General features: G+C 37.0%; 1 protein-coding gene and 1 pseudogene across 1 annotated transcript; one reads left to right on the top strand and one right to left on the bottom strand.

Moving 5' to 3' along the window:
• Positions 1-3,953: 3,953 nt before the first annotated feature.
• LOC127810046 (fasciclin-like arabinogalactan protein 21) lies at positions 3,954-5,035 on the bottom strand (annotated as a pseudogene).
• An 86-nt stretch (positions 5,036-5,121) lies between these two features.
• On the top strand, positions 5,122-7,364 carry LOC127810045 (putative fasciclin-like arabinogalactan protein 20). Its single transcript, XM_052349262.1, has 2 exons — positions 5,122-5,180; positions 6,353-7,364. Exons 1-2 carry the CDS (start codon positions 5,122-5,124, stop codon positions 7,362-7,364), a joined length of 1,071 nt encoding a protein of 356 aa, XP_052205222.1.
• Positions 7,365-13,417: the final 6,053 nt, after the last annotated feature.

The following is a 13,417-nucleotide window of genomic DNA, read 5'->3' as shown; positions in this document are numbered from 1 at the left end:
TTTCTTCCATAATTTTCACTTATTTTCTTCATATTTTTATCTTGATAATTCCAAAATAAATACTTAGGCACCCGCCCTCACGCGCCTTCCCATGCGCTTGCAGCAAATGGCCAGCGCATGAAACCCACGCACCAATCGTCTTCTTCGATGCTTCGATCACTAGCAATTTTTCCGACGTCAGATCTGACCACACCCCCTTGAAGCTCTCTTTCAGTTGATCCTATTGGTACTCTCATTGGCTCGAAAACACCACCAGAAAGCCCTTGATCGAACACCTAAATATCTGGCTTTGGTGACCGCTGCAAATATTGGCCACCTCTTGAAACACCCTCAAACCTCAATGAAACCTCACCAAAATATCCAGATTTTCTCTTCTTGATACAAGGATAAAAAGCCCTATATCCAAATCCCTCTAAAACTCTCCAAAACATTCGAATTCTCGAGCTTAATTTTTGAAGAATTCAACCACCCCATACCCTCTATTTATACTCGATTTTGGAGCCAAAACGAACCATACCTAGTCAAATTCAATCCCTTAATGCTAGATACGACCTTACCCAGCCTCAAATCGTGATTATTTGCTTTGATTTCCCCTTCCCCGATTTTCAGCAGCCCACGGCCATACCCATCATACTTCCATCTAATCATGGTCATACATGGCCATTTCTCGACCCTTACTTACTCACATCAACTTACCATGCTCTGGGGCCTATTTTGGAGCCTTTGGACAACCCTCACGACGTCGATCAGAGGCTGGCCAGTGGTGGCAGTGACTTGGTCGATGATAGCCATGGCTACCTTTTTAGAATTTTACACTTTGACTCCCAACTAATTCCAAATTCCATTTTGACCCTTATTCGAAGTCTTTAATCTTCGATAATTGACCATTTGAACCCCTATGATCTACGCTCTTCATTTTGGCCCAACAAATTGGAAGAAATATCATTTTCAACATCTTTTTAACCAGAAGTCAAAATTACACTTAGACTCGAAATTTGTATAAAATTACGTTTGGTTGTGAATCCTTTTGTTTTACCCCGATCTTACTTCACGGTTGTTCCTTATGCCACATTATAGTCTTTCAGGGTTCCGTTGCCTTTTCAAAAGTTCCTTACAATAATTCAATTTTCTAGATTGCATCGTAACTGTACTGAAAATAATCTTTAATTTGATTTCTTTTAACATCATAAATCTTGTGTCAAAACACTTGTCATAGGTATGCCTTCCTCTTTGGGTACTTATGTCCTAGGTATTCCCTTCCATTGATTCGACTGATTAATATTGATAATTTATCTTCTAAATCTTTGAATTTGACTATTCTAATGCCATAAAATAGGAAATATTTCACATATTATTTATTTCAAATTTTGGAATATTACACACCAGCTGTTATATATTTTGATTACAATTTGTGCCTTGATGAAACCGATGGATTTGGGCGGTGTCATATACAAGTATGCATTTAGATGTTGGATTTATTAAAATTATTATGAGCTTTAGAATGCGAGGATATATTTTTGAACATAGAATATCGATATTAGGATAGAAACAGAAAATAGAAAAACTTTTGTGCCTATTTTTTATATTTACATATCTTTTTTATCTTTTTAATTTAATAACTTTAAATTAAAAATATGTTATTCATGCATAGGAAATAAAATGGTATATCCATATAAACATTTATTTTAAAAGGATAGAGCACATTAACAAAAATAATAAATCAAAATAAATGATTATTTTATTATTTTAAATAAAAAATAAATTAAACATATAAAAAATAATTAACACATAAACTTGAAAAATAAAGAGTTCAACCCATACCCCCATACTAATATACAATATGCTTGAAAATGCATAATCTGTGTGACTTATAATGTAACTAGCTAACTGCTTGAAAATGTAAGCTGGTATTCTTTTCATATTTTAGTTTTCAATTTTGAGTTTTGAATTTATTTTTAGTTTTGTATTTTGAGTGTCCGTTTTAAGATTTTTGAAAATGTGTTCTTTTTATCATTTTGAAAAACTGTTTCTTAAAACAAAAAACTAGAAAACGCGTTTGCTTTAAAATTTTGAAAAACATCATTTTATAATATTTTATTCAATAAATTTAATTTAAAATAAATTATAAACAATTATTAATAAATTATAAATTATTAAAAAAATTAATACAAAAAAATTATATTACATATCATATTACACATTCGTATTCAAATAAAACAAAACAAAAATCAAATAAAAAAAGAATTCAAAACAAAGAAGACAGAATGGATGGGGTCTTACACGGAGGGGAGGCGATGATAGTGGACGCGAGATGCAAGAGAAGCGACGGTGGGCGGTAGACGGCGTCTCGCACAATTGGTGGCGGGCGCGGTCAATGGCGATGGTTGCGGTGACAGTGGCTGATGCGGTCTATGGCGGTGGCAGAGGCGGTGCTGTGTTTTTGGGTTTGCAATTTTTGAGTGTTTTGGAGAGAAGAGAAGAGAAAAAGAGAGAATGGATGGGGTCTGCCAGATTTGGGGGGAGAGGGGTGGGTCGATGGCGGCTTTCGGCGGTGGCGGGCGAGGTCGACGGTGGCTCTGGTAGCGACGGAGATGACACGTGAGGTCGACGGCGGCTCTGGCTGCGACAGAGATGGCGAGCGCAGTGTTTGGCCAAGGTTTGAGAAAGAAAAGAGATGAGAGAGAAAAGAGATTCAAGAATGGAGGCTGGGGCTAGGGGGAAGCGTCTGCCACTACGTGAGAAGAAATGCATATGTTTTCCATGTTTTCATCTTTTACTTGTGTTTTGGCTCAAAACAGCCAAAATGAGTTTTTGTTGTTTTAGATTTTCTTTACAAAATTTTTACTTGTTTTTGAAAATAACAAAGAGAACACATTTTTAGTTTTTTGAAAAATTAAAAACAGAAAATGGCACAAAAATGACAAAGAGAACAAGGCCTAAATTTCTTAATTAAGTTGGGCACGATAAACATCATTTGAAAGAGTGCATTGTTAAGGAACACAAGTAATTGAATTTTTCAACCCCTAGGGCATAAATTGGATGAAAAAAAGGTGAGCGATATGTCAATATAGTCCTATGGGTCATGATTTCGATTCTTCCCCTACGCAAAAACCAAAAACTCAACTTGCGATTTACCTCTTTATACATAATCGAGGGCACGAGCACAGAGAGCCGTATAAGGGTATTCATCCCAATAAACTGAATTTTCCAAACACTTATAAACTATATAATTATGTTGTGCGGTGTCAACAATCGGTCAGTAACAAAATAAAGAAAGTATTACAGAAAATTAAAGTACATTTGGGGGTTTGTAGAATTACGATTTATCCGAAATAATTGAATTGTGTAGATTAAAATTATTGTTTTGGTTCGATTTTCATATTAAAAAACTAAAATAACTAAATTTAACGATTACTTGAGTAAAATTTTGATTACTCAATTAATATTGCATATTAATTTAGTACATGTATAATTAATTCCATAATTTCATGTATTAATTTATTAATATTATTCATTAATAAACTAATATTGTTCATTAATCGAGCAATAATTGAATTATACAGTGTACAATCTCAAGAATAGTCGAGTAATAATTGAAAGGTTTTTTAGTCCTCCTTTGTTTCAAAAAATAATCAATCTTTTTGTTAGTGGAGCAATATTTAATTACTCATGTAATGTTTACTTAGCTAATTAAGAAATCTTAGTTGAATATTTGAAAAAACTTATTCGTGTACCTTTTCAGTTGATTTGGTTATATATATATATATATATTTTATTTTTGATTTATTCTATTTTAGTATTTATTTGATTGATTCAGTTTGAATTTTACACAATTTCAATCTATTGGGCAGGGAACCGATAAAATGCTAACGCTAGGTACATTCAGGAAGTAGCCGGAATTTGGGATATTTTTATTTGAATTTTATCTCTAAAAACAGTATTTGTACCTTTAGGTGAAAAATAGCAATTAGAATCAACCATCACAGGCCATGGCGATCGTCAATCTCTACCATCGGTTCTATCGCTGGAGTGGGAGCCCTCATCTCATGGTGGTTGGATCTTCCGGTGGCCTTGGATCTTGCGGCTACCCATCCGTGATGTCCATTCTGGCGCCCCTCATCTCGGCTGGCGAACGAGTGATGATGAATGTGCGGAAACGACACTGACAGTCCATGAACTACGATCTTGAGGTTGTACAGCAAATCCGGGCTCTTGATCCTCACGTGATTGACACTGATAGGTGGAAACGAGAAACCGTTGCCTCCGGCAGTGGTCATCACCAGCTTCTGCCCTAACGCCATTGTCGGAAGCAAAGTCCCCGCCGGCAACTTCTCCAAATCAGCGGCCATCAACAGCCTGTTCGGCACAACGTGGAAACGGAAATTAGGGAGATACTCATGTCCCGCGCCGGAGAAGATCGCGACGTCATCCATAGCGAACACCGTCATGGCATGGAGTTCCAAGAGCTCGGCTGACTTCAATTTCAAAGCGAGAGAGACGACGCCGTAACCGCTGATGCTTAATCGAAGCATGGCGTCTTTTAGCATCAGGCGCATGAGTAAGAACGGCGCCATAGCCGGCAGATGAGGAAACGAGAGAGAAGTCATTCGTTCCACGTGACAAGAATACGGCGAAAGGTGGGCGATGAAGCCTTTGAGGCCGTGAACGGCGATGAAGCCGTCGTTGTAGAGGTCGGGACTGGTGATCTTCACTCCGCCGACGAAAACGGCCTCTTCGGAGTCGTTGGAGAACGTGATGGTGATGCATTTTCCCGCCGCTAGGGTTTCGATCTTGGTGCCGTAGGCCAACGTACGTAGGTAGTGGATCGGGAAGAGGCCGGGAACGGTGTGCTCGTGGAGGAGGAGAGGAACAGAGCAGGTAGGGCAGGTAAGGAGAGAGGAGTCGGCTGGGGCGAAGACGGTGACCGGACCTCTCCATGCGCTGGTGTTGCGAAGAGCCGGCGACGCGGAGGAGAATCCGTGGAAGCCGAGATCGGCAAGGACGGGGCCAAAGTGGTGTAATGGATTAATTTCATGATCTCGAAACTCTGGCGGCGGAGTAGTGGGGGTTCCTTTGGTAGCGACGGTGTTGCCGTTTATTGAGAGAAAAAAGGCGGCAACGATGAACAGCTTCAGTGGAGTAGCCATTGAAGCTGGGATTTGGCTTGGTGGAAAGAGCGAGTGAGTGAATGGAAATGGCTGTGCCGCCTGTGCGCCCGGTTATATACACTCACGCGGCGGAACCAGCAACAGTTTAAAAATTCTGTTATGATTCCTCCAATTATTTGACAACCATATCCTGACTATTTTGTTGAAATAACATTATTGCCATGTGAACCCGGTCCGTGGAGCCATTAGAGGATTAACTTTTTAAAAATGTTATTTTAACATAATAATACTTAAATTACTCATTACAAAAGTAAATAAATAAGATATTAATATTAATGAGATAACACATGACAAAAATTCTGTGTTAAATAATAATTTTTTAATTTATTTATTGTATCACTCACAAAAAATTATTATTTTATATTTCAATTATTAAGATAATTAGTTCAGGACTTACTCATTGCTTAGATGATGATTTTATTTCACATGATCGTATCTTTTTTTTTAATATTACTAAGAAACTGCAATCACTATCATTTTTCAAATTATACATTCAATTGAAATTCATTACAATTTCTATTTTATAATAAAATATGATATGTTCCTATCAAATGCAAAATCTAATGTAAATTAGGCAAATGTAAATTATATTAAATTAGTATTGCAAAATTGTGTATACATAAAGGTAAACATATATTGAAAATTTTTTAACTCCATCACACAGAACTAATAATAGTGGGATAATGTGGTGTGTCACAAACTCATTAATTAATACAAAATTATGTGAGCATTTTTGTAAAGTATTTCATACAGGAAGGCAAAATAGATAAAATACCATCTTATATTTTTAATTTTTGAGTTGATATTTTAGAAGGCACTATACAGGTACCTCAAAATAGACCTCAAAAAAATGTGAGCCAAAAATGGCAGTACCGTCAATTGACTAAAATCAAGAAGGGTATAATCGTCATCTCCTAGTAGCCAAATCTGTTATATTGCAAACTCGTCAGTCTTCACCAATCCTCATAGAAGTTAGTGGATCCCATAGTCTTTAATGCCATATCTCTACCAGCCTTTAAACCAATGGCTACTCGTTGGCAAAATCTGTTAGTCTTGCTATCATTTCTCCTTCCCGCCTCAGTCGCCACCGCCATCGCCTTTTTCGGTAGTGCCACCACTACCTCATCGCTCCCACCACCACCGTCATAGATTCAAGAACACACTTACCCGTTACATCTCATTAGCACTGTTCTAGTCGACCTCGGCTTCCAAGATTTTGCACCCGCGGCGCCTTCCCTCCCCTCTCAAACTGCATGGCGCGGCCTGATCACCGTCTTCACTCCCACTGACTCTTCCCTTCTCACTTGTCCTTCCTGCTCCATCCAAGTCCTCCTCCAAGAACACACAATCCCCGGCATCTTCCCCCCTTCCTACCTGCGCACGTTAGCCTTTGGCACGAAGATCGAAACCCTAGCCTCCGGTCGGTGTATCACAGTCACCTCCGCCAACAATGCCTCCAAGGTCTTCGTCGACGGCGTGGAGATCACTCATCCGGATCTCTTCAACGACGGCTTAACCGTAGTTCACGGCCTCCAAGGCTTCCTATCTCTTCTCTCGTCGTACTCGTGCAGTGTCGAGAGAATGATTGGGATCTCATTCCTCCCTCAGCCGCCTAATTCGACGGCATCACTTATCATGCACCTCATGCTAGAAGAAGCCATACTTCGCCTCCGCATCAGCGGTTACAGCGTCCTTGCCGTTGCTCTAAGAGTGAAGTACGCCGAACTCATGGAGCTCAGAACAATGACGGTGTTCGCGCTCAATGACGTCGTGGTTTTCTCCGGCGAACACGAGTACGTCACCAACTTTCGCTTCCACGTCGTGCCGAATAGGCTGTTAATGGCCAACGATCTGGAGCATTTACAGGCAGGGACGCTGTTGCCGACGATGGATTTAGCCCATGACCTAGTGGTGACGAACGCTGGAGGCGGAGGTCCGTTGGATCCAATGAGGATCAACTACGTGAAGTTCACGAGCCCTGATTTGATGTACAACATGAAAATGGCGGTTCATGGACTGTCCATGCCCTTCCCGCATTTGAATCTTATTGCTGCTATTGGTATGGCTCAGAGTGAGCGGTCAAGACATGAAGCTCCGGGTTGGAAAATGGCGGGAAATGCTGGGATAGGCTACTCAATGGGCCCATCATACGGACTCGAATGGACAGCCAAGATTGAAGACGATCACAGCCTCTAAGATCTAACTGCATACGCATGGTCAGTTTTACGCAATACAATTGTTTTCTCAAATCTCACTTATCCGTGAAGTCATGCTTTTCTTGCGTAGTACCTTGTGGTACAAGAACTATTATGCAACCAATTGCTCCCAATCGAGGGAGGGAGTGATACTCGTTCAAGGAATAAAAGTTTAACGCGAGTCCTATTAAAGTTTTCCCCAGTTTTGTTTTATTTTTAAAATTTTGGTTATTTACATGAAAATACAACGAGTTGGTGAGTGCCTTTGTGAGGGATGAGTATTTTTTGAATAAATATTTAATCATATGATAAGAACATATATATTATTTACGGTAAACAAAATAAGAGTATGTGGATAGAAAGGAAGAGGGTTATCAACATATAGAGTGAGGAATATATGCATGTAAGGGTATGTAAATGGTCAGTTCGATTATTGAACCGATCAAAATGTAATAATCGAAAAAATTGAAGTGGGCTAAAAATCGAACTAAACTGACTAAATAAATTAAAAAATTAAATAAACTGAACTGAAATAATAAAAAAAATACCAAAAAAATAAATTGACCTGAATAATAGAAAAAAAATGACAAAAACAGAACAAACCAATAAAATGAACAAATTGAAAAATAAAAAAACTAAAAAGAATGAGGGCCAAAATCTCAAAGACAAAGGCAAACCAAGGAGGAGCAAAGAGAAAGGGGAACAGTCAGACTCGGCATTTGCGGCGGCCGAACGATCGGAATCAAAAGGTAAAAGGCCAAAAAGTTAAGGACAGAGGCAAAGTCGTCAGTTGGATTTGTTAGTCATCAGTCCAAAAAGAGGAAGGGTTTAAGGATTTAGTCAATCATGACTCGCCAAAGGCAAAGGTGGATGGTGGAAAGAATGGCCGAAGTGAAAGGGAAGACAGCAATTGATGCGAGCAAAGAGGACGTGTGAGTATTGACAACAACCAACAATAGTAGTTGTGAGGAGCGGTAGGGTCGAAATTGAAGGGAAAAGTGACAATGACGATGACAGGTGACGAGAGCAAAGAGGACGTGTGGCCCGTGTGATCTTGGTTAAGATGGCGATGGTAATCTGAATTGAGGAAAGGAAGGGTTGAAGGTGAAGGGAGCACTCAGTTCGATTCTACTTTTTTTGTTCTATTCTTTATTTTTTTTTCTTCTTCAATTCTGTTAAAAACGATCTAATTTCTTCAGTTTAATCAGTTTGGTTATTTTAATTTTTTTTAACACAAAAATCGAGCTGAATAGAAATAATCAAATTTTCAAATTTTATAACTGAACTAAATTGACAATTTTAATAGATTCAATTAAGTTATTTTAATTAAATAGAAATTTTGCACATCCATGGACAAAGTTACAGTGGAAAAGACATCATAGAGGCATTTTTTGGAATTTAATTCTACTGAGACATTGACATTAATGGTTGCACTTGTGTTGAATATTTAATTACTTACATGCTTCCCATTAAAAGAACATCCAATCCAACCACCATGGTGATTGGGATCGAGTTAATAATTTCTTGTTTAGCCTCTACACTGTGCGTGCAAGGTTAAACTTAGCCTTCTTCAGTTGTGGGCGGTGCAACACGGGGTCGAGGCCCACTGAACCTTTTAATTTTATTTTTATTTAAATACTTATTTTTAAATAATTCAAATTATATTTCCATAATCTAACTTGAAATTATAAAAACCATTTGATTATATATTTGAAATTTTAAATGTATTTATAATTATTTACACATATTATTACATATATAAATTTTAAATGTTATATGGCCATCTTGAATTTTAATTTTTAAATTTTAAATTTTAAATCTCAATTTCTTTTTAGATTCAAATTTCGACGTTTCACCAAAGAAGAAGAAATTTTCAATTAATATACATCTTTCAAAAATACATGATACATGATATATATATTTTAAAATATAAGATATATCTTTGTATAAAAACAATACAAGTAATATCTTTTTTAAAACTAAACTATATGTAACTCGTTCACTTATTTCTCTAATTTCAAGTACTTTAAAATCATAATAATTCTTTTATAATGTCATAACAATTATTTTTAATTTGTTAAAACTAATTTTAAAATATTTTGAAGCATTTTTTATAGATTTGGGCCGCAATGTGGGGCATCCTAAAGATCAAGGTCATGACAATATGCACACACAAAAAAAAAAAAAAAAAAAAAAGACTTTAAGAAAAAATGAGAAATTAAAACATCATTAAAAGACAACTTATGAGATTTTGCTTATCTCTAAAGTCTCTTTTTAAGGGTGTTATTTTTGCTGAATGTCCATTTATGATGTGTAAGGGCCCAGAAAGAGAGAGAGAGGGGGAGGGACCAGAAAGAGATGGCGGTGGCGCGCAGTGGAGGCCAACGGCGATGGTGACCAGAAATGTTGATGGCTAGAGCGAAAGACAGAGAGTAGGCGAGGGATGGGTGGATGAGACTTAAATATAATATATATATATAAACAACTTGAAAAATACTAGCAATGCAAGCGAGGAATCAATTATCACAACCGGATTTTGTGATACTTTTATTTGAATTTGAATTTGAATTCTATTACTAGAAACATAATTTGTAAAACTAGCAATGAAGTGAGGAATCAACTATCCCCATGCTTGCTCACCCCTCCCATAGGACATATGCAATGTTGATGAGAAAGCCGACTCAGCCGAACCAGTGATATTTCAACGAAAAATCGTTCAGAAATGCCGTAAGCAACGCCAAAAATGAACATAAATGGAGTTGGAAATGATCAACAGAGCTGCCGCCGCCGTCGACTCCAGCCCCACGAAGTTGCTGGACGATTGGATCGACATAGCCGAGGAGTTGTCGGACAGCAACGGATCTTTACATCGCTTCGCATTTGCGAAGTACATAAATCGTAAGTGTTCATTTGTATTTGTTTTCATTATTTTCTAGAAGTTGTTCATTATGCACATAGGAACTGCCATCAAGCAATGGTTGAAAAAAATTTCAAAAATTGCATTTGCTGGAGCGTTGCTTACAATCTTTCTGAACGGTCTTCCACTGAAATATCACTGGGCTTCCTGGTTCGATTTTCTCATCAACATTGCATATATTCTATGGGAGGGATAAGCAAGCATGGTGATACTTGATTTCTCACTTCATTGCCATTTTTACAAATCTTGTTTCTAGTGATAGAATTCAAATTTAAATAAAAGTATCACAAAATTCAGTTGTGATAATTGATTGCTTATTTGCATTGCTATTTTTCAAGTTGTTTCTAGATATATATATATATATATAATATTTCAGTCTCATCCACCCACCCCTTGCATACTCTGTGTCTCTCACTCTCGCCGTCAATCTCTCACTCATTTTCATTTCTATGTTTCAATAGTGGCAACAAAAAATAACCAATTAAACATGTCCTGGTTTCCATTACAAGAACGCCGGGAACAGAAGCAAAATAACGAGAAAGACGACAATATCAAACAACCCTGAGAATTGAAATCCTTGAACAGTTCAACCTCAATCCGCCAATCTCCACCACCAATTCAACCTTAATTCAGTCTACTCACGAAGAAACAAACACAGTAGCAAAAACATGTAATGTACTCCTGTCTATCTGGACACCAAATAAAGTGATTGCGATTTGAACTCGAACAGAGAGAGAGAAAGAGAGCAATTTGAACTCGAAGAGAGAGAGAGAGAGAGAGAGAGAGAGAGAAATGAGTACATGACCGGTCGTCTTCAGTCAACCACCTTCTTAAAGATGAACTTGTCTCCTCCATCATCTCCCAGTCAACCACCTTCTTAAAGAAGTTGAACAGCAGTTCTGAAGTTCATCTTTAGTGGCCGGAATCAAGCTTCCGTTTTTTGCTTTTACCTCCAGTGAAGTTTACAATAATGCAGTAAACGTATTATTTTCTCTTGGAAGTTATTACAATCAAACACTGCTCATCCATAATTTTACACATTTCTACGTATTCTGCAACTATCACTTGCAATTGATACTGAAATGCTGAAAGTTAACAAACGAAACACCACCAACTAATGAGACTCATATTAATCTAGGCATGAACATTTGTAAAATATTATGTATTTTTCTTCAAATTAGTCATTCCTCAAAGGTTCAGTTGCACTTTAGGCATGAACTTCACAAAAATTTAGACAAAGGAAGACTCATATTAATCTAGGTAAGAGATCAAATTTGAGAAGAGGTCCTATGTAAACCTGTGAATAAGCCTATAAAACCTTTCTTTAACTCTGTTGAGGGTTTACTTGTTGGGCGTGGAGATGAATCTTATTGTTTTCTTCTGTCTTCATTTTTTTTTTTTTTTTGTGAAGGATGTTTATACTTTCTATGTAGAATCCACTAATTAATAAACACTGGGGACCTGGAATACTTATCATTCAGTTTTAATGCATGTAAGAACTCTATCTTAATGTTTTAATTGTTGCTGATATGACCAAATACACAGGCAGAAGATGCTGCTACAATCCAGGACAAATGGTTCCTTGTAAATGTGCAATCTGCCAAGGAATTCAGCTCACAAATGGTACCCTGTCTTTCTGTCTTCTCTGATATTTTTACTTTTTGGATATGCTCAATTTTGATACCTTATGCTGGTTGTGCAGCTTAATCGTGACACCTGGGCAAATGAAGCTGTTGCTCAAACTATCAGTTCTAATTTCATCTTCTGGCAGGCATGTCATACTAATTCTAAGAACTGTTTTTTGCTCAAGTACTTCTCCATTTTTGTTGATTTTTTATAAGCAGTAACATTTGATTTCTTTCCATGTAATTTTTTAAGTAGGTAATCTGGATGACGGAGATCGGTAAAGAGAATGATAGTTCTGATACCAATTGATACAGAACCAAGAACAAGAACACAAGAACAAACTAAAATTCACAATCTAAACTCAAATCAAAGTCAATAATCCAAGTCTGCCTTCAATTACAACCTAAACAACTTTATATAGGCAAAACTAATAGATATGATCCTGCTCTAATTTGGATTAGACATAATCCCCAACTTAATTAGAATTCTAAAGCAACCTACTAACTAGGAAACAAAAAGAAATAAAATAAATAATGTTAATTCCTATTTTTTTTGCCTAGAATAATATTTTTGTGAATATCTAATTCTCTAGCCTACATCACTGGGTTTGTTCACAGGATAAAATTTTAGCATGCTGATGGTTGTCTAATTAGGTTCAATGTAGTACTGGATCATGGTTTTTCCAAATCTTAATATGAATCTAGTCTGGTGATTCGCATTATCACAAACTATTTGAAGACATTTAATTATGATTTTATTCTTAGGTTTTATCCGTGGATATATAGCTACACAATTATATTACCAATGTTACAAATCCAGACCAAAATGGGAAAAGAAAGGGTCACAGTCGAGTCGAGGTTGAACTGGGTTTGGCAATAACTAATTATAACCTAGACATAAAATGAATAAATTTGAAAAACAAATGATAACCCGTTTGAATGTCAGTTTGACTGGTTCAACCAGCCAGTTTTTTCCACCACTCAGATCAGCTGGCAACTGGTTACCAATTTACTCGAAATTAAATTATGTGAGCCCCAACACCCACGGAAACACCCTTTTAAAAAAAAAAAATTGCATGGCAATGGAAAAGCCCCAACCCTACTAGCGATGTGATTATGTGGCTTGCTTATCTTTGTTTCTTGTTTCAATGCATTTCATTTGGGCTTTTAGAAAATTATTACTAGACACAAACTTTTTTTACAAGACTTATTTTAACTGCCAGAAAAATTCTCTTGAAATGGCCAGAGAAAATTTTCAACTTTTTGTCCTCAATTTAACAGATATTTTTGTCTTGTGGTTGTGCTTGTAGGTATAAGATGACACACAAGAAGGCAGGAAGGTTCATACCTATTACAAGTTGGACTCTGTTCCCGTCACAGGTCAAAAAATGGGCTCATGGCATGGCATGATTCAACCAGAGAGTTCACTGGAGGCACGTATGACAATTTGTACAAATACTAATTTGATAATGTATTAAGTAGTACCTTGGGAAGAGTTTTGAGCTTAGTTTG

Source organism: Diospyros lotus, chromosome 9 (genome assembly GCF_014633365.1).
Source record: "Diospyros lotus cultivar Yz01 chromosome 9, ASM1463336v1, whole genome shotgun sequence".
NCBI classification, from domain to species: Eukaryota; Viridiplantae; Streptophyta; class Magnoliopsida; order Ericales; family Ebenaceae; genus Diospyros; species Diospyros lotus.
This window is presented reverse-complemented; position numbering and strand designations above follow the sequence as displayed.